A 27578-nucleotide genomic window follows, 5' to 3' on the forward strand; every position below is an offset into this window, starting at 1 on the left:
CTTCCACCACAGATTTTCAGGTTCAATGCCTCCTCAGGGAACTAAGACCTTGCGAGATGCATCATGTGGCCAAAAAGGAAGAATAAATAATTCACAAACTATATTTCATAGTTTAAATTAGATGGTATAATGAAACACTGCCTAGCACTGACATCTCTTTCTGAACTTTCCATTTCACTCCCAAATACTCAGGATTTTCAAGGAGTCCTCATTTAGTTTTAAATGTACTATAAAAAGTCAGGACTGATTCCCCCTCATTGGTCTCTTTTCCAAATTTTGGCATGTACTGTGCATGTTAATACCTCACGTCTATGTCCAGCTCCTTTATCCAGGTTGACAGAAAGCAGATAGCACATCCAGATGGGCCCTAAGCAATCCCTGCTGTCCAACAGCACTGAGACCCCGTCTCCAACCTGTGGGTGAGAAGCCCTGCCCAGGACGGTGCCCAGGGGAGACTCCTCATAAAGGCCAGGTCACCAGGTCATGGGGAGATGGGATCTAAGTGGAGACGACAGGCCCTGAGGGAAGGCCCCAGGCGAGTGTGCATGTACAGGAGTGAGACAGGATACTCCAGAGTCAGACACGATTAGCGAGTCCAAAGATGGGTATTTCAGGCAGGACAGACTGAGAATCCACTGAGAATATGACCTTACCTGAGAAAGAGCCATTCCTGACACGTTTTCTTTCACTTTCCTCCTCTTCTGGGCTTCTTCCTCATGTAACACGAGTCTTTAGAGGTCTATTACGAAAAGTGGAAAACATGCTGTTTAATGCTTAGGGTCAACAGACCCCCTTCCTGAGCTCCAACCACACATACAGGGATGCCCTCACCACGTGGAATAGACAGTCCTTTGTGCCCACAGTCTCAGGAGGGACTCACGACACTCAACTCCCATACAGAGTCCAACACGGGACTTTTCCACACTTTCTCTCGGATCACACTCCCCTCCTGGTGAGGCCTCATGTACACAGCAGCAGGGGGCACCTCCGCTTACCCCACGATGCCCTTCAGGTCACACAGCAGGCCCTGGTCCAGCCCCACTCAGAGCAGAGTGCCCTTCCCTCTCCCAGGGCTTGATCTCAGTCTCAGAAGTAGAGACTAAGAGCCCTGGTGCTCAATGCAGGGTCCAGATCAGAATCATCTGTGGCCTGTGCACATTCCTGGGGCGAGGCCCCACACAACAACCTGAAGAGTGTGTCTGTTGGGGGAGGGGTACAAAACATGCCCGGGCAAAATGCCTCATGATCTCATGTGAAGCCTGGTTTGAACATCACTCAAGGGGTCAAGTCCAGCCTACCTCCCACTTTCTTCTTTTCCAGTCTTACTGACATAGAATGGACTAACAAAAAGGGATGTGTATACATACCATGCACGATGTGACCATGTGACACACCATCTACACTGTGAAATATTTATCACAATCCACGAAGCAACACGTCCATCACCTCCAAATCCCCATGTTCCGTGTGTGGTGACAACACTCGTGACTACTCTCCTGACACATTCCCAGCAGGCAGTAACAGAACGGGATTAACCACGGTCAGCGTGCTGCACGCACCTCCCCAGGACGCACTCATTTCACAACTCAAAGTCTCTACCTTTTGACCAACATCTCCCCATCTTCCCCACCTTCCAGCCCCAGATGACCACCATCCCACTGTCTGCTACTAGTGGTTTCAGATTTTTACATTCCACATATAAGCGAGCACATACAATCAGTCTTTTGTTACCTGCCTTAATTCACTTAGCATAATATTCTCTACATTCATCCAAGTGATCCCAAGTGACAAAAATCGCCCTTTTTATGGGTGCATGTCATTATATACGTGTTTGTGTTTCTCTGAGTGTATGCTACCAACCAGGACTTCTCTGGTAGCTCAAACGGTAAAGAATCCACTGTCAGTGTTGGAGAGCCGGGTTCGATCCCTCGGTTGGGAACATGCCCTGGAGAAGAGAATGGCAGCTCACTCCAGTATCCCTGCCTGGAGAATCCTATGGAGAGGAGCCTCGCAGGCTCCACTCCATGGGGCTGCAAGAGTCAGACACAACTGAATGACTAAGTTACACTTACTTGCACTTACAGGTTACCAACCTGGATGATTGGGCTCTTTAATCAATAGAAATAGATAAGACATCAGAGGAGAAATTCAGGGAAGGCTTTACTGGGACTCCTGCTGCAGTAAGGGGAAGTGAGAACAAGAAGTGAGTGTCCTTGCTCCTCCCCAAAAGGGGGCAAGCTGGTCCCTTAAGTGAGGGTGCAGGTAGGTGTGCATTGGTGGTTAAGGTCAGAAGCTGAGGTGATCTGTCCCCCAGATCCTCTGGTAGTGCTGTGGGCAGGGGTAACAGGCAGTGACCTCTTTTGCTTCTGAAGACTCAGATCACAGTTGGTTTTGGCCCTTTTCCTCCTTATTGTTCAGAATTGCTGACCCCACAGGAGTGTGGTTATGGTTTCTTCGTTTTGTTACACTTTCGTTGTGGTCTGTTGTCAAAGGGTTCGTCCAGGTGCAAGCAGTGCAGTAAAGGGCCCCAGGACACAGACTGTGTCATACACACAACATGTTTTCATTATCCAGTTTGACTACAACAGACATTCAGGTTGTTTCTCTAACAAATGGCTGTTGTAAATCATGCAGTATTGGTTATGAGAGAGCAGGTAACTCCTTCATAACACTGGTTTTGCACAGGACTTCCCCGGTTGCCCAGTAGTTAAGAACCTGCCAAGCTACACAGGGGATGTGGGTTTAAACGCTGGTGGGGGTACTGAGATCCCACATGCGGTGGAGCAACTAAGCCCGAGCACCACAACTAGAGAGTCCGTGCACCGAAACTAAAGACTCTGCAGGACGCAGGCAAAGCCAAATACATAACCATTTTTAAAAATTCTGATTTTTCTTCCTTTGGAAATAGAATCAGGAGTGAGAATGTGAGATCCTATGTATGTTCTGTTTTTAATCATTGGGGAACCTCCGCACTGAACGTCCAGAACAAGCCTTTGTAGTATAAGCTGCTGTAGAGTTGAGGTCTCTGGATTCTAGGAACACTCCTTCCCGACATCAGGCAATTTGAAGGCCCCACCCTGACAGAATCCTTCTGCCATCAACGCCCAGGGCCAATCAATTCCCTTCAAGGCTGAAAGAAACTTTCAAACCTCCATCTGTTCCAACACACTCCCCAGACACCTAGTAATAATCGACCCTGCTATGCAAACCCCAGAAAGTTCAAAGTCTTAACAACTCCTGCACTTATGATGGAATAATACTCAAGAAGACAGCCAAACACCGACCAGACTCAAGGCATCTTCATTTTAGTCAGTGACCCCAGCCAGTCCCCAAACTGTTATCTCCAAACTCTAATAATAAAAGACAGATGTGTAGGCTGATGCACATATTTCAATGCAACCTCAATATCTTCCACAGAAACACTCCAAGCTCTGTTTTTGTTTTTGTTTTTTACCTTACAAATGCATCTGAAACTTTCTCCATAAGCAACTCAAAATAACAGAAAATATCAAAGGTAACCCACGAAATGATCTCTGCGGTTTTATTGAGTTATTCTATGGGTTGCATACTTAATTCTCACCTTCCCTAAAGACCACAAAAAATCCACTGTGTGGAGGGGGTGCTGTGGGGCACCTCCTGGATCACGCCCCCCTTCTGAGACCACTGTGCCCATCCTCCTGCACCCAGACCTCCCTGTGGGCTCAGCTCAGGCCTTGCTTCTAACACACTGCAGGATAACATTCTTCCCAATCCTACAGCCTTCCTTCCTCCACAGGTGTGATCACAAGATTCCCAATTAATCCCAGTCATGCAAACCTCAGTCATAGCATCTGTGTCCCAGGAAAACTGAGCTAAGACACTGGCATGCCCACAATTCCACGCAGCCCACAATTAGCCATGAGCCCACGTCCAGGGCCTCCAGCCAGAACTGAGACCGGTTGTGTCAACAGGTCCATACACCACGTGATCTCAACAATGCTTGTCTCTCCCTCTCTCACACATACACACGATTCATCGGGTTCATTAAAAGGCACACTCCTGCTCCAACCCTCCTAGAAACCCCGACAAGCTCCCACTCACTTTCTCCCATTTTTCTACCTCTTCTCCATGCACAGCTGAACAAGAGCAGAGACCTCTAGGCGTGGGCATTGCAAAAGAAATGCGCCCTAGCTGCAAATCCAAGGACACTGGACACTCAGAATGGAGACCAAGAAGCCGGTCATCTTGCAAAAACCTGTCAGCAACGGGGATGTTAAGTAGTTGAGGGATGGTTGGACTGAGTTCAGTAAAGAAGTCAGAAGGAGAGAGAGGCCCTAGTCTCACTGGCTCCTGTTCTCTCTGCTCATACTAACTGGAAGATATCCCAGCTCATTAAAGAGGAGAGGGTGGTTTGGGGATAGGGAGGTGTTGTCTCCTACATACTCCCTTAAGATACTGACCAGTCTAATCGGAGTAAACTTAACATCCGCCGCTGAGCAGCTGATCTGCTGGAAGGCAAAGCTGCTGTCCAAGATGGCACCTGGTTCCTGGATGGACAGAGCTTAGAAGACCTGGGGGCTGCAGTGAGCAGTGGCACAGCAGACTAAAACATGGGGACACCTCAAGACACTAGATCTTTCGGGCTTTTCAGGATTCCTCACATCTTTTTGGTTTTGAGTAATGAAGTGTCCACATGGGGTAAGGATCAATTAGACTTGAAATGTCCAGAACAGATACAAGAACCATCATCACCGACCCTGTATGCTCTGTCTCCCCTGAGGATTGTTCAGCCCAACCCACATTCCCAGTCCTCACCCCCAAAGTGAGATGCTGCAAGTATCCTGGGAGGAGGAGGGGCATCTTTCAATTAAAGGAAAGGAGAAAAGACTCCAAATAATTAAAGGGCATTTTTGATGAGGGTGATTAATATAGAGGCGATAAACCTGGTTAACATGACAAAGAATATCAGAAGGAGATGGGGAGACCTCTCTGGCCTAGAGCTGAAGGAACAAAAAGAGCAAGAGCAACAGTGATATAATGATCAAAGGTAGATGTAGCAACTAAGATCTGCCAAGACAGAGAAGGTTTTGGTGTTTATGAGCACGGACTAACTGAATGTGACCAGGACGGACTGACCAAGAGAATGGGGGTTGGCTCCCAGGATGAGGCTGGAGACTCTGGCAGCAACCTGAGGATGACAAATGGCTGTGGAGCCACCTGAGGAGTCAGGATGCTGCCCTGAAGTCCCAGGGAAGCCAGTGGAGGTGGGAGGCCTCCCTTCACATCGACCTTTATTCACAGGAGACGGCTCATGATTCTCTCTGACTCTGAGCCTATGCTCCCACCTCCATCCTATTATTGTCATTTTTCATTTTGGAAGACTGGGACCCATTTCAAGTTCTCATAACAAATGGGCTCTCCCTACAAGAAGAACTGCCACACACACAGTCACACACCCAATTTGGCCAATCATTTCAGGGGTCAGTGTTGCTCAGCTTCTGGTCCTGAGGAAGCATCATCAGATCACTTCATAGCTCACTAGTTATCAAATCACATAAAAGAAAGGAAAATGAGGTATTAGACTAACTGCTTAAATAAGGTCCTGACTCTTAATATAAAAGATCACTGACATTCAAAGTATTCATCACAATGGTCTATAACTATTTATTAGTTACCAAAATATGTTTTCAAGATATAACATAAACAAGAAACAGCAAATGGGTCTCTAATAAATGTAAAACAAACCTAAAGTGAATCAGCTAATTAAAAATTTTTTTTCACTTATGAATTCTGGTGCCAAGTAAAAAATTGAGAATACAGAATATTTAGAAAAGAAAGACATGAATTAATTACAGGAGTCCACCAAATCTTATTTCACAAGGGAATAATTGTTTACAAGAAAGTAGGTGTTCAGTGTTTATCCCAAGATACAAAAAATGAAATATAAAGAGAAAGAAAAAAGTTAAAACCATCACAAAGAATATTTTTAATGTGCCTGGAAAAGGCATCACGTAGTAAGAGTCAGTTCTTGCCCCACTTCTCCTCTCCATAACCTCTACTCTGCACCAGGAAAAGGGAAGGGGGTGACTCACCTCTGAGAGAATCAAGTCACTGCCGCAGCCCCCACCTCTATAGCCTCTGCACATGGATGTTATCTTTTAATACAGATAATTACAAAATGCACAAGCCTTACAGACAGAAGTTTTGCAATTCTCATTTTCATCTGTATAATTTAAAAAGGAATGTTTTAAACTTAGTAGATTCTAAAGCCAAAAATCAATGTATCACGACTTAATAATCCTGATCAAATCGATTCGGCACTCGTCTGGATCTAGTCCCCTCCCCCACCTGCACACTAGTTGTTTTCACTTCATTTGGTTTATCTGTTTCCCTACTTCTTTCTCCGTCTCCCTTCCTCTACCCCTCGGCTCTCCTGCTGTGCTTGTCCTCCTCTACTTCTTCCCTACCTACCATTCTGCCTCTCTTTGCCATCTGTTCCCCGTCAAGATGCTTTCTCTCCAACCTCCCTGGTGATCCTCAATCTCTGTATTTCAGCCTTTCTTCCTCCATATCTGCCTTCCCTTCCTCCCCTCTCTGGCACCCCCAAGTGGCTATGCTTCCTCTCAGTTTCCTTTCTCAGCTCCTCCAATCACTAGGAGTCCCCTTTCTCTCCCAGCAGGATATTACTCTGTAAGCCAAGGTCCCAACTCTAGTATCCCCTTTGCGGGCTCTGTGTGTGAACTGCCCCTCCACTGTTGCTCTCTTTGGGACCCCTGATTTACAGCCCCTCTCCCCTGAAGGCTATAGAAGGGGGCCGCAGAGGATGAGATGGTTAGATACCATCACCGAGTCAACGATCAAGAATTTGAGCAAACTCTGGGAAATAAAGGGGTCGTAAAGACTCGGAATGAACACCACCACCTCCCTTTCTTGCTCACCTTTAACTCTCAGGAAATCCTGCTTTTCTCTAAACTTTTTCCCTAACCGCTACCTTCAAGGCCGATTCTTGTTCATGCTATTGTTTCTTCGCAAGTTCCTCACAATCCTCTTCGCTGCTATCGCTTCTCCCTCATGCTTTTCTCAAATATCTATTTCTCTAGGAGTCGCTGTCTCTGCTGCTTCTGACCCCTCCTGGCCTCCTAATTGCAGGGATGGCGACTGAGTAAGAAGCCCCCCACCCGCAAGAGCCAAACTGCAACGGGTGGAATTTGGGACGGAGAACCTCGGGTGTCACGTGGCTGGAGTAGCTCACTTCCCCCGACACGGGTCAGGGCAACGTCACTATGAAGGCAAGGCCTGCGGGGCGAAAGGACCCGCCTGAGGAGGCTTGAGGTTAGAGGAACTGGGAGGGAAGGGGTATCAGCAGCGGGACGGGCTCTCCAGAATCCCAGGAACAGGGAGCCGGCGCGACCTCTCCGGGAGGGGGGGAGTCGGCGTGGCCAGGGGCTGAGAAGAGGAGGGTGGGGGCCGCGGAGCTAATAAACCCACCTTGCCGAAGAGAATCCTATGCGGTGTACGAAGGCAGAGGAGTCAGTGAGGTCAGTAAATGGTTTGAAGCAGTAAAGAGTTGCGAAACGAAGCGTCTCTATGAACCAAAAACTGGAAGCAGGTTCAGAGCGACTTTAAAGCAAAATGGAGGCGCCCCTTTGCCGCTCACCAAGAGGTCTGAGCTTGCTGGGGATGGTAGGACGGGCGCAGGGATTTAGAGTCACTAGCGAACCTGAGGCTCGGGGTACAGAGGAAAGGAGACTGAACTCAGGTTCGATTAGAAAGAAAGAAACTCACGCTGAGCTGGGACACCTCCACTCCCCTCGCTCCGCTTCCGGGTTTGTGGGACGCTGCGCGCACGCGCAGTGAAAGGGCGGAGCGGCCTGGGGGCGGGGACTCAGTGGAGCATGGTCGTCGGGGAGCGGGGCGTTGAGCGAGGACAAGCACGCGGGTGTACGGCGGAAGTGTAAGGAGGGGCTTCAAGGCGTAGGGGGCCGAGCCTCAGGGCGCAGTTGGCGGGGCGGCACGGCGCGGCGGGGGCGGGGCGGGGCGCACAGGTCTAAGCCGGCAGGCCCTTGGGGTGCGGTGGGCAGGGAGAAACAATTCATTACTGTAATCACCTCTTAAGGTGACTGCTGCTGCTGCTGCTGCAGCCAGAATATTAAAACAGGCCTGCTCCTTGCAAGGAAAGTTATGATAAAACCAGACATTGTATTAAAAAGAAAAGACATCACTTTGCCAACAAAGGTCCCTATACTCAAAGCTATGGTTCTTGCAGTAGTCAGGGATCTGAGACTTGGTCCATAAAGAAGGTTCAGTGCCGGGGTCCAGCCCCAGCTGATCCAGGGTATTCGAAGGAGAGATGGCCTAGGCGAGGGTCAGGGAACAACTGCTTAATTAAACGTTAATTAAGGATACAAAGAGTAATAGAATAAGGATAGCTCAGTAGGAAAATTCAGTGGAGAAAAGAGGCTGAGTAGCTTGGTTTACGCGGGGGACCAATAAAACTTCAAGACAAGAAGTTTGCACCGCTTACGTAGGCCGCAGGCGTCCTTCCGTTCTCCCGAAGGAGAGGAGACACTGAGGCCTCCCCGGTCGGATCTTAGAAGCCCAGGCATAATTAGTAAGCATGGTGGGTTCCGCGCTCCAGATGGAGACTCAACCAGAGTGAGAGAGAGAGAGAGACATGGGGAGACCAGTCTTTCGAGGAACTGATCCCAATTCTTTATTTTCCATGGTCTACTTTTATACACTGAGATGTTATGCAAAAGTCACGCGGGGTCAGCAGTCCTGACTTTTATCAAAGTCAGGTGCTTCATACAAATGTATACAGAGGTCTTAGGGGTGTTACATCATCTTCTGGCCGGGGGGCCTGCTGACAATTTACGACCCTCTCCTTGTGACAGCGGTCAGTCAACCAGGACACTTATTTCTCCAGGGGTGATTATTCTTAAAACAGACGCCACCCAAATAAAGTTACATTCCTATAGGGTGAGGGTGTAGTGGGTTTTAGTTAAGGAAAGAATTTACTTAGCCTAAGGTCTAACGTGATTTATATCAAACGTTAATACCTATTTCTTCTATATATTCATTAATGTGTGTAAGGGCAGGGGATATGGAGACTTAGCAACAAACATTGACTCAACAAATGAAAAACCCTTCACCAATACAATTTCTAATCAGCCCATTACACTTATACTAATAATTTTCTAACTTTTCTAAAGAACCTGTTTTTAGAAGGTTTAAAGCATCTCGTGCCTCTCACAGTTGGGAGGCTGTGAGCAATCACATGTGGCCGGACAAGCCTGTCAGGCAGGCTAGAGAACCTTCAGAGGAGTTTGTAGGTTAAAACACTCTTGTCACGCCCAGGGGATTTTATCAACTGGAGCTCTAGGTTAACTCCTTCTCCGAAAGAGGTGGTGGGGGACAGCCCCCCGTAAAGTCAGAGGTGTAGGTGAGAGCACAAAGTAGTAAAGTAGGCAGGCTCTGGTTATGGGGGTAGATGCTTGAGGATTTCCAGGGGGACTCCTGAGGCTCGATCCCGCCTTTGCGTATGTCAAGCCTCCTTCCTCATGACCTTTGCCATGGGCGGAGTGCCTCACGCCGGCCCCCAACAGTTCAGCATCGCAGAACTGATGCTTTTGAATTGTGGTGCTGAAGAAGAGTCTTGAGGGTCCCTTGGAATGCACGGAGATCAAACCAGTCAATCCTAAAGGAAATCAGTCCTGAATGTTCATTGGAAGGAGTGAGGCTGAAGCTGAAGCTCCAGTACTTTGGCCACTTGATGGGAAAACCTTACTCTTAGAAAAGTCCCGAATGCTGGGAAAGACTGAAGGCAGAAGGGGACAACAGAGGACGAGATGGTTGGATGGCATCACCGACTGGGTGGACAAGTTTCAGCACGCTCCAGGAGATGCAGGATGGGAAGCCTGGCTGCTTTAGTCCATGGGGTCGCTAAGAGCCAAACACGACTGAGGTACTGAACAATAACTGCTCCTCGCCCCACCCATCCCATAAAATCATCTCAGGCTTGAGTCCAGCACTGGCAATCAACCTTAATGCACAACATGTAAAATTACCCCTCAAATGTCTTCACATTCTCCAATCTCTTAGGATCTTTCCCCACTATTACACAGCACAACCCACCGCACATGTCAGCAATCCAAAATTCAGCCCTATCCCCACTGGGTTTCATTGACTGGAAAACATCCAACAAAAACCCACTTCTTTAATTCATAGAAAATTTTCTACACTAGTGTCAGACCATATGGGCTACCCAGGTGGCTCAGTTGGGAATTTGCCGGCCAATGAAGGAGCTACAAGAGATGGGGCTTCAATCCCTGAGTCAAGGATCCCCAGGATTAGGAAATGCAACCCACCCCAGTATTCTTGCTTGGAAAATCCCATGGACAGCAGAGCCTGGTGGGCTACACTCCATGGGGTTTCAAAGAGTCAGAGGCGACAGAGCACAGCAACCATTCTATATTTCTCTTGGACTCTAGTGCTGATACAATGATTCTAGTGCTGATACAAGTACCTAGCATCACTAAAAATAATCTCCTAAAATGAAGAGTCTTTGTAGTCAATTTATTACTCTGGTCATATAAACCAGAAAAGGACAGTAATAAGCCTCCCTAACGCTGGAGAAAAAACTCCAGCTCCATCACCGGTCCCGAAAGTTGAAATTCTAAACTAGTTCCTGAACACTTATTTCAGGATATTTGTAAAATTATTAAGTGTCATGTCTTAATTAAAATGATTTTCCCCAAAATTTACTGTATATTTTATGCACTATGTGTGTCAGGATTTTACATGGAAAGGAATCAAACCTCTCATGTCCACAATTGAATTTACTTGGGGTGGAGGAATGGGTGGATGAGTAGGAAAGTCCGGTGACCCGAGACCACAGATAGGGAGCAGAGGCGCAGTTTAACAAGAAAAAAAGAACAAAAACAGTACCACATGTTTCCAACAGTGACTACACCTACCATTTGCTTTGAACGCCGCTTCTGGGCATGAGGGGCGGGCCCAAGTGGGCCAGAGCAGATACTGGCATGTTCCATCCTTTAGTTGTCAAGGCCTTTTGTCAGCCTTTAGAAGTACTTGGTGCTTTACTGGTGGCTCAGATGGTAAAGGAATCCACCCAGAATGCAGGAGTCTGGGTTCGCTCCCTGGGGTGGGAACATCCCCTTGAGGAGGGCATGGCAACCCACTCCAGTCTTCTCGCCTGGAGAACCCCATCAACAGAGGAACCTGGCAGGCTACAGTTCATGTGGACCCAAAGAGTTAACATGACTGAGAGACTAAGCACCCACACAGTGTTTCACGTCTTGAGTTGCACCACTGATTCATCATTAGTTTAAGTAAATATCGGTAACAGTTTCAAAATAAAAGCTGGAAATTCTGTGGGATAATAACTGCCAAAAGTAAAGTTTCCTGCGAATGAGGCTGAAGTGATTCAGAGGCCTGGGAACTAAAACCAGGCGTGGCCACAGGGCTGGGGGTAGGTGGGAGTGGGGTGGGGATTAATGTAGGGCAGTGGCTGGACCCAGGAATATTCCAGGAATTAGAATTATTTAGCAGTTTAAGTAAATAAGAACTAACTTTGTGTGGGAATGACAAGCTAGAATATAAAACACACAACTCTTAGAATGGTCTACTTCATACTAACGGTTCTAAGGAGAAAAATGTCTTAACATTCCACTTCTTCAAGGATCAAGCTTAGTAGTCACTGCAGTGGCCCAGCGACAGTGCACCCTGAGGGGAATGCAGGATGGAGAAAAGCAGGCACTGTTCTGTGCTTTGGACATTCCGGCCTTGGTAGACCAGGAAGGGCCCTTGGGCCCATCCTCCCCCTCAGGCAGTCCAGATAAGTTTGGGGGATTCTCTCCTGGTTTCAGATCACGTAGTTATTGCTTAAGGACACCAAATTTTATTTGGCACTATATTAACATACATAGCCCCCCAGTTAAAAGGTGCATGAGGATCCTGGTTGAAAGATACTGGGATTTCCTCAGTTGAAGGACACTTAGTGGCACGTCCCTGGTGGTCCAGTGGTAAAGAATCCACCTGCCAATGCACTGGACATGGGTTTGGTCCCTGGTCTGTGAGGATACCACGTGTCTAGGAGCAACAAGCCTGTGCAACACAAGTACTGAGCTTGTCCTCTAAAGCTTGTGTTCTGCAACAAGAGTAGCGACAGCAGTGAGAAGCCTTCACACAGCAACTAGAGAGTAGCTCCTGCTGGCTGCAACTAGAGAAAGTCCACGTGCAGCAAAACCAAATCAGCACAGCTGGAAACAGAGAAGACATTGAGTGCTGTGCACTGACCCAAACAAGGGGCATCAGGCCTCCTGTGTCCAAGCAAGCCCCAGCCAGGTTTATGTATTTTATGTACAAAATTCATAGCCCCTGCTCACTGCAAGGAGAGAAAAGCCAGTGCAGCAATGATGACCCACCACAGCCAGAAATACATTTTATAATTATTAAAGAGAAAAAAAAAGCCCTTCACCGAGAACTGCCTTCTTTATAAAAAATGTTTCTGTTCCATGCTTGTGATGACATAGCTTCAAATACTTTTGAGAAAAACTTGTATACATCATAATATATAATACTTCAGTCAATACTTCTTCAATGAAAGGGAATATCAGTTACTTTTTGTTTAAACATTGTAATATATTTTCTTTCTTTTCTTTGTTGTTACAGAAAGCTGTCAGATGTGGACAACAAAGACTGTAAAATATAAAGTCTTGAGAAAAGTTTATTTTCACCAAAATTATCAACTTTGCACTATTTATAAATACTTCTACATTTATTAACAGACTGAACTCAAGTCCTAAAGGAACTTTCTTCATATTTATAAGGCATGTACTATGTCCCCTTTCATTGTCTTATGTGCATTTTAATCTTACAAGTCTCAAAATAACCTATAGACTAATGTATTTGTTAGTGTAAGGCATGGAAGAAATAGAAATTAAACATTAAACCTAGCTCACAACATGTGGACAGACAAGAATGCTAAGGAAAAACCATTGAGAAAACAAAAGAAATAAGGTGGCATGATTTGAGAGAATAGCATTCAAACATGTATATTACCATACGTAGAATAGACAGACAGTGGGAGTTTGATGTATGACAGAGCACCAGAGCCACTGCTCTGTGACAACCTGGTGAGATAGGCTGGGGAGGGAGGTGGGTTTAGGAAGGAGGGAAGCTATGTATGCCTACAGCTGATTCATGTTAATGTGCGGCAAACACCATCACAATATTGTTAAAAAAAAAAAAAAAAAAAAGAAAAGAAATTTTACTACAGCTGACAAGAACCATGGAGCATATTACTTATTTCTATAATGTGACATTAACACTAATATCCTCTGGAAAACTGGACTTCTGTTTAGTATTTATTACCTAATAAATATTTCCAAACATTAATGTTCATTAGGCTACTGTAAAAGTTCCTTAGGCAAGAGACAGTAAATAGTAATTTATCTGTTTAGTAAGATAGACAAATAGTAAGCTACTACCATCTTCAAAAACCGTATAGAACAATGGAACATATTGGTACTGCAGTAAAAGGAATGTTATAAATTCATAGCATCAGTAAACATTCAGTGTTTTCTTACACAGTCTCACTGTGGTTTTTCCATGTTTGACTACTGACTTCTTTAGACTTTAAAAACAACCACTTCCTGTGCTGCCTCTCTGGGCAGACTGAGACAAAAGACTAAGGCTTCCTTTCTTTGATACCAACTGGTAACTCACCAAAGCAGATAGCTTCTCCTCCTTGCCATCAGTAATCATCTTAACACTCCACGAATGTCACCATTCCTTGTTAGTCAAGCTTTTTCCCCCAACAGCTTCTAAGTCTACCCTGCTCCCACTACAAAGTTTCAGCAGTTAACATTCTCATAACATTTTAGCATATGGCTACATCTGTCTCAATATTGAAACCAAACTTTGGGTTTGATTCCATCCTGTTCCAGTGGGTGACTGCAAAGTAACAAGAACCAATACGTTGTCAACTGAATATAAGAAATTTCTACTCTATCAAACAAAAAAAAAATTCCATCATATAGTGTGGGTTCTAAATTATTTCCGCAGCTGCCCTGGTGGCTCAGTGATAAGGAATCCACGTGCCAATGCAGGAGACATGGGACACATCCCTGGTTGGGGAAATTCCCACATGCTGTGGAGTTACTGACCCCATGAGCCACAACTATTGGGCTAATAAATAATAATAATAATAATAATAATACTTTCAGAATGTTCCAAGCTCAAAAAGAGCTATCATTTTAACCTTATTTCCAAAGTTTTTTATTTCCTAATTTTTGCCCATTTATTATTCCTATTTTCACTTCATGTAAATTAGGCACATGCTATTAGTTTCATTCAGGCACAAAAAAAGGCATCAGGAAATATAATTGCTCCACTATGGACAGTGTGGAGAGAATAACTCAAGTGCAAATTATTAGTATATAATCCCAAATTTGTCTATTCTTTGATTTCATCATGAAAAGAAATTCTTCTACCTTCTTTCAACCTTGAGAGCCTTTGGCACATTCCTAGTTTGTTATGAAGAACTGAGGTGGCATAAAGCTGTGTAGCTGGAAAAAACAAGATCCATTCAGAGTTATGGAACAAATGATACAAACTTTATTAGAACACAAGACTTATGATACATTCTGAATAAAACACAGCCACAATATAAATGACAGCAATTATTTTGAAGCAGATACACATACATACTTTTCTGGTTCTTTTGACTAAATTTTCAAGAAAACTGGTCTCTTCAATTTCAAAGAATAAGTTTCCATTAATCATTTATATACAACAGGAATTCCCAGTTCATTTATATACAACAGCAGTTCCCAGTTAAGGGAGAAAATGACCAGCATTTCCCTGGTATAACTTCTCCCACACAGTCAGTCCCCAGTAACCTGTCAACTCTCCTCCCAAGAAAAGCCCAAGTCCCATAATGTCTAGCCTGCTCTTTTCATGGTCAGATGGTACAGCATTCAGTCCTATAACCCAAGGTGGCCTGTCTATGGAAAGGCACCCTAATATGAATGATGTCTTAACTTTTTACATGATTCTCTGTCCCTCACTGATTCTAATTCACACACCATTGAATTTCATATTTTAGTGGCCCTGTTTACCCACGAAAAATGGATATGAATGAACCACAGCTAAGGAAGTCTGCCCCTTCCTCTTACTCATTTCTTTGCAGAGACCATCATGAAAGTCTCAAAGAAAGCTATAAAAGTTTTCAAACCTTGTGGAAATGTCATGAAAAACAATGTCACCTTCTCAAGAAAACTCAAGTAACTAAATACACACTGAAGATAATGGGTCATTTCCACACGTTATTAAGTTTCAACACACCTGACATAATTATACTGCCTTAATATAATAGGTTAATTGTTAGAAAACTAAAGACTTATTTATTCCTAAAATGAATTATCTCTTATATGATCTGTTGTTAAGTCCAAAATTTTACCAAATTCATTACCGCTATACGGATTCTCCCCAATATGAATTTTGGGAGGAATCTTGAGGAAATATGGTTTTCTTCAATGTGTTTCCAAATTCGGTATATCTGTACAGTTTCTGACCTGCACAAATCACTTCATTATATCCAAGGTGAATATTTGATGTAAAAAACCACACAATATTCATTACCTGTGCAAGCTTGCTCTCCATATAAATCCTCCCACGTTTCAGTTTTGATCAATGGGTTAAAGCTTCAGTGTGCACAATTTGTGTGGTTTCTCTGAAAGACATATATTCTGAAGTCTAGTGCACTCGGAACCCTACAGAAAGCCCCTGACCATCCATTTCCAAGACTCCTCTTCACTATGGACTCTTACCTAATACTTCAATCCAAGGTGAAACTTTTTCCAGTCCTGCTGCATTTGTAAAGCACTGCTCCAGTTATGTTCCCCAACTTAGACATTTGAGTAAAATCCTTTTCACAAATACTGTATTTGTGTGATTTAATTCCAGAATATATATTCTCAGATACCTAAAGAGTGAGAAGCAATTTTGAAAGCTGGACAGGGAAGCCTGGCATGCTGCAGTCCATGAGGTCACAAAGAGTCAGACACCACTGAGCTACTGAACTGAACCAAACAGCTTGGTAGGCTACCATGCTTCTACTAGAAAGCTTCAGCAGTTAACAAACATTCTCATAAGAGTTTAACATATGGCTTGATTTGTCTCAAAATTCAAACCAAATTTTGGGTTTGGTTCCATCTTGTTCTTTCTGTGAATGCAAAGTAACAAGATCCAACATATTGGGGACTGAATATATGAAATTTCTAGTTTATCAAACAAAAAAAAATTCCATCATATAGTGTGGATTCTAAAGTATTTCTGGGTCTTCCCTGGTGCTCAGTGGTAAGGAATCCGCCTGCCAAATAGGAGACATGGGACAGATCCCTGGTCTGGAAAATTCCTACATGCTTTGGAGATATGCCTAAGCCACAACTATACAACCAAAAACAAATGAATAACAAAATATAATTTATTTCAGAATCCTCCCAGCTCAAAAAGAGCTATCACTTTTAACCTTATTTCCGAAGTTTTTTTATTTCCTAATTTTTGCACATTTATTATTCCTATTTTCACTTCATGTAAATTAGGCACATGCTATTAGTTTCATTTTGGCACAAGCGGACATTGGAAATATAATTGTTCTGTTATGGACAGAGTGTGGTATAATAACTGAAGTGCAAATTATTAGTATATAATCCCAAAATTGTCTATTGTTTGATGTTGTCATGAAAAGAAATTCTACATTCTTTCTACCTGAAGAGCCTTTGGTACATTTCTAGTTTCTGTTATGAAGTTGAGGTGGTGAAAAACTGTGTTGTTGGAAGAAACATGATCCATTCAGGGTTATGGGGAAAATGATACAAATTTTATTAGATCACAAGACTTAGGATACATTCTGAAGAAAACAGAAGTACAACATAAATGGCAGCAATCAGTGATGAAACAGATACACACGCATACTTCTCTGGTTCTTTTGATCCCATTTCTCTTCAACTTCCAAGAAGTTTCCATTAATCATTTATATGCAATGGCAACTGCCAGTTAAGGGAGAAAATGACCAGCATTTTCCTGCTATAATTTCTCCACATAATCAGTCTTCAATAACCTGTCAACTCCCCTCCCATGAAAAGCCCAAGTCCCTTAATGTCCAGGTTGCTCTTTGCATATGCTCTTTGCATAGGCAGATGGTACATCATTCAGTCCTATAATCACGGTGGCCTGTGTACAGAAGGGCATCCTGAACATAATGAGCATGCTGACTCATGTCATGGTTTGACATGGTTCCCTGTCCCTCACTGATCCTACTTCACACACCATTGAATTCGATATTTTAGTATCCCTGTTTACCCATGAAAGATGGATATTAATGAAACACACCTAATGAAGTCTGCCCCTTCATCTTACTGATTTCTTTGCAGAGGCCATCATGAAAATCCCTAAGAAAGCTATAAAAGTTTTCAAACCTTGCGGAAATGTCATAAAAAATAACGTCACCTTCTCAAGAAAACTTAAGTAATTAAATATACACTGAAGATTAGCGATTATTTCCACAGGTCATGAAGTTTCAACATACTTAACATAATTATATTGCCATAACACAGGAGGTTAATTGTTGGAAAACTAAAGATTTATTTATTCCTAAAATGAATCATCTCATGTGATCTGTTGTAAGAACTGTCCCAAAATTTTACGAAAGTCATTACAATTCTAAGGATTCTCCCCGATATGAATCTTGGGGGGAATCTTGAGGAAATATGTTTTCTTAAATGTATTTCCAAATTCAGTGTATCTGTAGTTTCTGGCCTGCATAAATCACACCCAAGGTGTGAATATCTCATGAAAAAATTCATTACTTCTGTAAGCTTGCCCTCTCAGGTTCCATCATTTTGATCTTTGCCTTAAGGCTTTAGTGAGCACATTACTTCTGTGTGGTTTCTCTGAAACATATATTCTGAAGCCTAGTGTACTCTGAAGCCTGCAGAAAGGCCTTTGCCATCCAATTCCAAGACTCCTCTTTACTATGGAGTCTTGTTGTCTAATACTTCAACTCAAGCTGAAACTTTCTCCACCTCCATTGTATTTGTAAAGCATTGCTCCAGAATCTTTCCCAACTTTGATGTTTGGGTAAAATTCTTTCCACAGATATTGTATTTGTGTGGTTTATCTACAGGATATATGTTCTTAGATACCTAAAGAGGGAGCAGTAATTGTGACAACTGCCATAAAAGTTGCATTTCTAAGTATAAAGTATTTGCTGAACACTGAGATACAGGGAGCACCTAAGAGCCTTGCCACATATTCTGCACTAGTAAGCTTCTCTGTAGTATGGATGATCTGATGGTTGGTGAGATGTGACCCCGAGTAAAGGTTTTACATACTCATGTCACTTGTAAGCTTTCTCTGCAAAATGACTTCTTTACTGAAGCCTGAATTTGGATTGCTGCCTAAAAACCCGACACACTTATTACATTGATACAATTTTTATCTAGTGTGAATATTCTCAAGAAGCCTAAGGTGTAAACAAAAAGCCTGGCCACATTGATTATCTTTGGAAATCCTCTCTAGTATGGGTCACCTGATGACTTTTTAGGCCAGTATGCCACCTGAAGGATTTGCCACACTCATATTTGCAAAGATTTCTTTGCATTATGAATTCTCTGATGATGGGAATGATCAGCCTGTTATTGAAATCCTGGCTGCACACATTTACATGATTCCCTCCACTGGAGGGATTGACTGTGCTCTGAATGTATGGAATCTTGCCAGTAGGCACTTTTTCTTGTTTTTCTAAAAAACTGAATGCCGTCCAAAAGACTTACCACATGTACTACGTGGGTAAGATTCAATTCAGAATTAATTACCTGAGGATTAGTTAGATTTGAATACAGAATCAAGCCTTTGCCCACATCGACCACATTTGTGCAGTTTCCTCCAGTTTGACTTTTCGGAAGGTCAAAAATTTTCCGTACTTTACTTCAGTCACTACATTTGTATGTTTTCACTGCAGTACTGATTCTCAGATGATCCTTGTGACTGGAGGCTTTGTCATATAAATTCCACTTATGTGGCTCTCTCCTGTATAAACTGTTGAATGGTCAGTTAAGGCTGAACGTGAACTAGAAGCTTTGCCACATTCATTTCATTTGTACGCTTTCTATACAGTATGAATTCTCTGATGAATTATAAGGCCTGAACTCAGATTAAAGGCTTTGCCACACTCATTACAGTTGCAATAAAATGCTTCTCACAATTGTTCCATTTGTAACAGTTTTCTCCACTATGAATTATCTGATGCTTCCTATGATGGTCATTTCAAGTAAAACACTGGCCACATACATCACATTTCCGTGCTTTCTCTCCATTAAGGCTGACTGAGCACTAAAGTTTGTAACCATTGTTTCAACTGTAAGGTTTCTCTCTAATATAAATTCTCTGATGAACCACAAGGTTTGTGTTTAGATTTTTGAGATCACATTTATGTTTTCTCTCCAGTATTAGTTCTCTGATGAATTCCATGTTGTGCACTTCAAGTAAAGGATCAGCTACATGCAACACATTTATATGTTTCTCTCCAGTATGAATTCTGGATAAACTGCAAGCTTACCAATATGACTAAAGGCCTTGCCACAGACAACACATTCATATGCTTTCTCTCCAGAATGAATTTTCCGATGAACCTCAAGGTTTGCAGTTTGACTAAAGGCCTTGCCACAAACATCTCTAGAATATGAGTTCTCCAATGAACTGCAAAGTAACAGCTGGAATTGAAGACTTTGCCCCATAGATACATTTATGTGCTTTCTCTCCTGTATGAACTGCCTGATGGAGAGTTAAGGCTCATTTGAAATTAAAGACCTTGTCACATACATCACATCTATATGCTTTCTATCCAGTATGAATTTTCTGATGAGATGTAAGGCTTCCTTTTACTCTAAAGGCCTTGCCACATACATCACATTTTTATGGTTTATTTTTGGTATGAATTTTTTGATGAGATGCAAGGCCTCCATTTACACTAAAGGCCTTACCATGTACATCACATTTATATGGTTTCTCTCCAGTATGAAGGAGCAGATGAAGTGCCCGGCTTTCTTCGCAAGTAAAGGCCTTTGCACACACATCACATTTATATGGTTTCTATCCTGTATGAGTTCTCCCATGATTTTGAAGGTGTGCATTGTGCTTAAAGCAGTAGCCAAATACATTACATTTATATGCTCTCTCTCCAGTATGAACTCTCAGATGAATTTGAAGGGCTGTGTTCTGTTTAAAGCTGTGGCTACATACATCACATTTATATGCTTTCTCTCCAGTACGATTTCTCTGATGAACTTCAAAGCTCACATTATCATTAAACGCCTTGCCACATACGTCAGCTTTATATGGTAATCTTCCTGTATGGATTCTTTGATGTCTAGTGAGTTCTGAGTCCTGAAGAATGGTTATGCCACACTCATTACTTTTGTAAGATTTTTTCTTGTGTACTTCTGGGTCTGGGGCCTGTTCTGAGGGATGCATAACAGCACACTCATTTTTATGAGAATTGCCTTTGCGGACACTATGAGTTCTCTGAATTGGCAAAATTGAGGTGCTACTGTTGATATTCGTCACAACTTGACTACATTCAAAAATTGTCCCTTCAGACTGAAGCATCTGCAATTCATCATGAAAGCTTGATCCGAGCCTTTCAACAGGCTTATCTCCTGCATCATTTCTACTCTGATGATCTCTTCCATCCGTGAGATTTTTGTTATGAGATATAGATATTCCGTTGTCTCTTCTTTCACTATCTGTCCACAGACTGTCCCAAACATCCACATTTTCCTGTATCTTCCTGAGGAAAAAATCTTTAATTTCACAAGTTTCTACTCTCCTAAATATCACTCTTTGAAAAAGTTCTCCTTTTCCACTGTTCCCTTTTGCTTGTAATTTCATGGTCATATCTATACAAGACACATCTACAAGATATAAAGAACCATGCTGCTGCTGCTGCTAAGTCGCTTCAGTCGTGTCTGACTCTGTGCGACCCCATAGACGGCAGCCCACCAGGCTCCACCGTCCCTGGGATTCTCCAGGCAAGAACACTGGAGTGGGTTGCCATTTCCCTCTCCAATGCATGAAAGTGAAAAGTGAAAGTGAAGTCGCTCAGTCGTATCCAACTCTTAGCGACCCCATGGACTGCAGCCCACCAGGCTCCCCCGTCCATGGGAGTTTCCAAGCAAGAGTACTGGAGTGGGGTGCCAGGGCCTTCTCCAATAAAGAACCATAGGTATCCTATTAATTACAATTCATAAATAAATTTTTTCCTGTTGAACACAAGATATACCAAAAGTCATACCCATCCTGAACAGTATTATGAATCTCCCCAATGATGAACTTAAAAACATAAGGAACACTATTGGAAAACAACTCTTTAAAAAAGAAAAGAGCGATCACACAGAACTCAAATTAATTTTAGGGTACCCAAGTTTGAAAGATACAATCAGGAAAACATTCATTTTATGCAAACCCATGTCAATTCTCAACAAAAAAGATTTTTTCCCACCATGATCTCAAAGCTCATTCTACTTGGTAGTAAACACACTTCTGTCTCATAATTGAGGACAAAAAAATAGTAAAAATTCCATGGATGGGGAGCTTGGCGGGCTACAGTCCATGACACCACAAAGTGTCAGACAGTACTGAGTGACTGAGCAAGAAAGGCTCAACAAGGCAATACACTGTAATGGTAAATAATCCAAAGGAAGCATTCTAACGAAAATTGTAAAACATAAATGGCAGTTGACAACTGTTCAACAAACCCTGCATAGTGAAAATAAACAATTTGTTAAAACAGTCCCCCTACCCATCAGGGCTTATGAGATCTTAGTTCTCTAACCATGGATTAAACCCAGGATCACTGCAGTGAAAGTGCTGAATCCTATCCACTGGACTGTCCGGGAATTCCCTAAAATAATTTTTACAAAAATGATAGAACACTTTTCTAAATACCTTTTATAAATCTATAAGTAGATAGACATACAGGCATTTTATAACAAGTGGTTCATGTGAGTTATACTGTGTAAAACATAAAGACCATCATCTTTAAATGACAAAGAATTAATAAATGAAATCTCTACTTAAATAGCAGCCACTCAATACAGCAATTGCCTATCAAAACAGTATCCTTCACTTACTCGGTTCATCAGCTCTAAGATACATGTAAAGGAACAAGCTTTGGGGCGTTTCTTACATCTGAGAGGTAAAGAATCTGCTATAGAAGAGAAATATTATTTGAAAACTTACTAATTAGAGTCAGAGACAAACTCTTCAGAACGAAATGTAAACTAACAATATACAGGATGTAATGCAAACAAAGAGACATGTCACAATAACCATAACATGAAGTAAATATGCATTTTAAGCAAAAGTAACCTTTGAGGCAAATTTCCTGATGGTCTAGTGGATAGCATTAAATGATTACACTGTAGGGGGTACAGATTCCATCCCTGAGTGGAGAACTAAGATCCCGCCTCCCACATGGTTCAGGGGAAAAAAAAAAAAAAAGTTAACTTTTGACCTTTTCAATAAAACAGTCAAAATTCTATGACACCTAAAAGCATGAATTACCTCAATTTTTCAAATAAAGGTAGTAGATTCCCAGGGTTCATGAACACAACTCCATGGCACATGAAAGTAAAGAGCAAAGCAGGAGTCAAACCCAGACCTACAGATTCATACATGCTCTTAACCACCAGGGCCCACTTGGGCAGAACAGATTACAAAAGGTTACAACAAACTTCAGGACTTTAAAAACATAAGGTCAAGTGAGTCACAAGAACTGATCTGTGTAACTAACAGCCTTACTCAGCCATCTCACCTATAAATAGTTTCCCAAGTACCATCCCCCCACATATCAAGTCGTGTCCTGAAAATGTGGTTCAGTGGATGAGCACGGGTCATTTTGTACAGTATGAGCATGGACGGAAGGAACCTGGAGCCTGATTCATATATGCAAGACGGGGTCGAAGAGAAGATCTCAGAGTCCACTGTCCTTACAGGCTTCCTGAGTTACAATCACAGAAGATCCAAACCACATTCCTGTTACACACACCCCTGAAGGTTGTGGTAAAAGCAGTAACAACAGGAATAGCTGAGGGTTCTGAACAGGAAGACAGGTTGAAGGCAGCTCTGTGTAGGATCTGAGACACCAAATGCAATCAAAGATTGGCCATTTTCTTCCCTTCTTCCAATGAGGTCTCCCAAGTGCAGCAAACAGGAAGAGAACCAGGCTGGCTCCAGGGATTACAGCTCTGGAGGTGTTACCATTGCTCGACGTGGACCAAAAAGTGGATATCCCACAGAATCCAGCACAGAAGGGGGACAAAGAGGAATTAGATCCCTTTGAAACACCTCATCACATGCTCCCCAACGTCAAGCAACAACATTGACAAGAGTCAAATTACAGATCATAGAAAGACCTACCCTTTGGGACCTCTTTTCTTGGGGCCCACTTTCCATAAACCTCTCTTTTTTTTTTAAATCACTTTTTTCATTTGTAAACAGCCACCTGTAAGTCAGACCGAATTTCTTTTTCCCTAGTAAAATGTAATTTTTACGTAGGAGACAAATGGGCTCCAGATTGGATATCTACAATATGTCACCCTTCTCTCTGCATTCCCTGAGATAAGAGATAGCTGGGTTCCAGTTGAGGAATCTATAGCCAACAAATACAGGGTTAATAGCCAGTCTTTGTCTCTTATTTAAAGGGAATAATCATGGCAAGGACAAAGAAAGGAAAAAACCCTGTCTATTAACAGAGACACTACACATGTGCAGAAAGGTTGCTTAAAGTCAAGTCAGAGGGTAATTCAGGCCATAACGAGTCTTGCTTCTCCCAGAAGCCTTCCTTAACTTAGAGATACAGCTTGGTTAGGGTGTGCATTCACACCCCAGGGGAGGGGCCTGAGACAAATTAACCAGAGGGGACAAAAGAAGGTGACTGACCCAAGGGGAGACAAAGACCTGGAAAACTGTACCTTTAAAAAGAATTGACACTTCCCAAAGGTGGGGCTCTCTCTCTGGGCTAGCCCCATGCACCTTTCTGCATGTACTTTTCCTTTCAATAAACATTTTCCTTTATTCTTTACCTTGTGCCTCTTCATCTGAATTCTTTCTTGACTAGGCAGGCAAGACCAGGGACCTTAGCCCTAATTATTGGCTGCTGTGGTCCAATGGTCAGGACTCTTGGCCTGGGAAACGAAGACCTTGTTTCCAGCTTCCACTTACTTCCACTCATTTCTATGAGCATCCAAACTCAATTTCATTTCTCACACCTCTTTCACTGAAAACACACATCTTACTTTCCTTAAGCAACCATGAACTGTGCTTTATATTGCATTTTCTAGATTAGTGAACATAAATACTACTGATAACTTCTAAAAACATTTGCTTTCTTATAGACAGCATCTCAAGGTAGCACCAAACATATTCATCAATAGTCCTAAATCTCTCAATGTAATACAATAGAAGTATTACACAATGTGGATGACTCAAGATAAGTCTTAATTAGATGAGCAAACATTAATACTAGATATTTAATATTGAATATTTCCAAGTTCACATGAACCTGAAATTCATTTAGGTTAATTTCCCTTCTAATTGATTTGTATGCACTTACTGTTTTGTTTTTTTTTTTTAATTCATTTATTATTTTTGGCTTCACTGGGTCATCATCACTGCTCTGTCTTTCTCTCATTGTGTCAAGCGGGGACTACTCTTTAGTTGTGGTGAATGAGCTTCTCATTGTAGCTACTTCTCTTGTGGACCATGAGCTCTAGAGCACGTGGGCTTCAGTGGTGGTGGTGTATGGGCTTAGCTGCTCTGCGGCACGTGGCGTCTCCCTGAACCAGGGATAGAACCTGTCCTTTGCACTGGTAGGTGGATTCTTTACCATTGAGCCACCAGGGAAGCCCAAGTGCTTCCTTTCTTTTAAAGCCAATTGAGTAAGAGCTCATTTACAAATAAACCTCAGCAATATTATCCAAAATCAAAGACACACACTGAGACATGCATAAATCAGACAGATTTAAAATGTCTCTCTGACTCTACTGGAGTTGTTATCCTCCTCCAGGGGATCTTCAGAAGCCAGCGATTGAAGCCACATCTCCTGCGTCTCCCATACTGGCAGGCAGCTTCTTTACCACTAGAGTAATCTGGGATTCCTGGTAAAGGTTAACTTCAAGCTTTTCTGTAGGCAGGGCTTTTAAGAAGCTAGCTGTTTCTATTCCATATGCAAAAAGAAATGGTTTTGTACTTTCAAAAAAATAAAGGAAAAATCATTTTAACCAGTTTTCTCCAGAGTTTAAAGAATATCACAGCAATCCCTGTGTCAAAAAAATCTTCCCTTTCAATAGTCACAGTCTTATATCTAAAATACAGAGCAAACAGTGCTCAAATTGACTGTGATTAACCAGGGCAGATGGATGATGAAAATCATAGATTGTCTATCTGGGGAAATGGAGGTCTTCACTTGATTAGAAGAATCTGAAAGGGAAATGAAATTTGCTAGAGTCAGGGCAGGAGTGGGGGAAGCTGGGCTCCCCCTCCCCACTGAGAGACAGGAGAAGTTAGAAGGGGACTAGCTGATAGAGAGGGAGACAGAGGGGTGGGAGGGGTGAAAGGCCACAACAGGACATAATGGAGACAGAAAAGCAGTGGGGGACACTGTTAAGAGATGTGGGCCAGCACAGGAGAGAGCCCACTTAAAATGTGAGAATTTGATCAGCTAATATATAATTTGACATTGTAATATGGACAACCATCATCACTAATCGCATAATTCTGTTTCCAGTTGTAACTTCTATTCAAACAATTTTAAGATCGCTTTATGTATCTCCTGTACTTCCCTGGTGGCTCAGCTGGTAAAGAATCCTCCAGCAATGAATGGGAGACCTGGGTTCGATCCCTGGGTTGGGAAGATCCCCTGAAGAAGGGAAAGGCTACTCACTGCAGAATTCTGGCCTGGAGAATTCCATGGACTCTATAGTCCATGGGGTCGCAAAGACTCCGACATGACTGAGTGAGTTTCCCTTTCATTTTATGTACCTCACAGTAGGAGAGAGAAGGATCCAGCCTCTCATCCAGCATTACATTCTTATCCTTTTTCAAATGGTGAGAGTCACAAATATTCAGTAACTTCTAAGGGTACAGCCCTCTTTAATTTAAGGTTCCAATTCTCACACCATCCAGTGACGACGTCCTGTGTATCAGCTAACTAGTAGTAATGCAAATCTTCCTATTAGGGAATAAAAACTTCATCAACCTTAACCTCTTTTTTCTTACAGAGTGGTATTTTGTCTCACAAATACTGCTCACAGGGCCAATTAAAGTTTTGCCAAACGTTGTCACTTTCGTCTCAAGTTCAAAGATTTGTTAACAAAATAAGTCACTCGTTCTGTAGAAATAAATAATACAAATACTTATTATAGAATTGTCAAGCTGACTTTCGATATACTAACAATAAAAGAAAAGTAGAAACAGCAGAAGATACATCACCAAATTGGGTTCTGACCAACATCCAGACTCAAACAGTGCTGGGAAGTCCTGGGACACAGCCCATCTGGAGACCCAGTGGGGAAAAGGTCCCAGGCAGCATGTTACGGTCATGGGTGAGACTTCAAAGATTGCAGTTTCGGGTTCCCCCTTATAATCCCAGGATGCTAATTGATATCATCAGTAATCTGTGAGCAAATAGCAGCTCTGGTTGCATGTTAATACTATTCTTTGTCTTACAAAACTTATAATGTTGCTAAGCCTGCAGCTGAGTAGGCCAGGGGCCCTCCAAGGGCTCAACAACCTCAAGAGTTGTCCCCTATCTTATCTCTGGTGCTGCAAGCCTTGCACTCACAGCAGGCAGTCAGGGCACTCACAGTCAGGGCAGTGTCCAGCCAGGTTAGAAGCAAGCTCACAGGCCTGCTTTAGAGAGGACCTAGACCCTGTGCCTCCTGCATTGCCAGGTATAGAATCTCACTTCTTTTGTCAGCCAAGAAGTGATGGGCAATATAGACGGACAGAAAATATTCACAAATTAATTTACTATCTGCGTCCTTCTGAATGCACAGGAAACAGTAAAATATACAGTATAATATGCAGATATCTGGGCTTCCCCAGGACTCAAAGGTAAAGTATCCACCTGCCATGCAGGAGATGTGGCTTCAACTCCTGCGGGGCAAGAGCCCCCTGGACGAGGGCATGGGAACCTACTCCAGTACTCTTGCTGGGAGAATCCCATGGATAGAGGAGCCTGGAGGGCTACGGTCTACTGGGTCGCAGAGTCAGGCACAACTGTACCAACTGAGCACACAGGCATCCATGTATCTAGTTCCTTTCCAAGAACTACTGAACCAAGAACACAGGGGTAGAAAACAGGGAATTGGATATTTTAAAGTTTGAAATCAGCTTTATAAATACTTAAGCTGTGTAGAAACTTGTGTATCATACAGTGGGCAGATCACCTGAAGAAAGGACAAGGCGATGAACTCAGTCAAGCAAAACAGAGGATCCCAAGAGACACAGAG

The 27578-nt window shown here is 42.8% G+C and overlaps 1 protein-coding gene across 19 annotated transcripts in view; it reads right to left on the reverse strand.

Annotated features, from left to right (window-relative positions):
* Window positions 1-27578, reverse strand: part of LOC102414331 (zinc finger protein 665-like) — a 53627-nt gene that overhangs the window by 15162 nt on the left and 10887 nt on the right. For 8 of the 19 annotated variants that reach the window (XM_045163318.1, XM_045163311.1, XM_045163314.1 and 5 more), the window contains one exon: window positions 654-739. In XM_045163318.1, coding sequence (XP_045019253.1) covers window positions 654-668 — 15 coding nt within the window. In that variant the 5' untranslated portion in view covers window positions 669-739. The other 11 variants (XM_045163319.1, XM_045163320.1, XM_044931601.2 and 8 more) reach the window with 8 other exon arrangements.

Source organism: Bubalus bubalis, chromosome 18, assembly GCF_019923935.1.
Source record: "Bubalus bubalis isolate 160015118507 breed Murrah chromosome 18, NDDB_SH_1, whole genome shotgun sequence".
In the NCBI taxonomy this organism is placed as follows: Eukaryota; Metazoa; Chordata; class Mammalia; order Artiodactyla; family Bovidae; genus Bubalus; species Bubalus bubalis.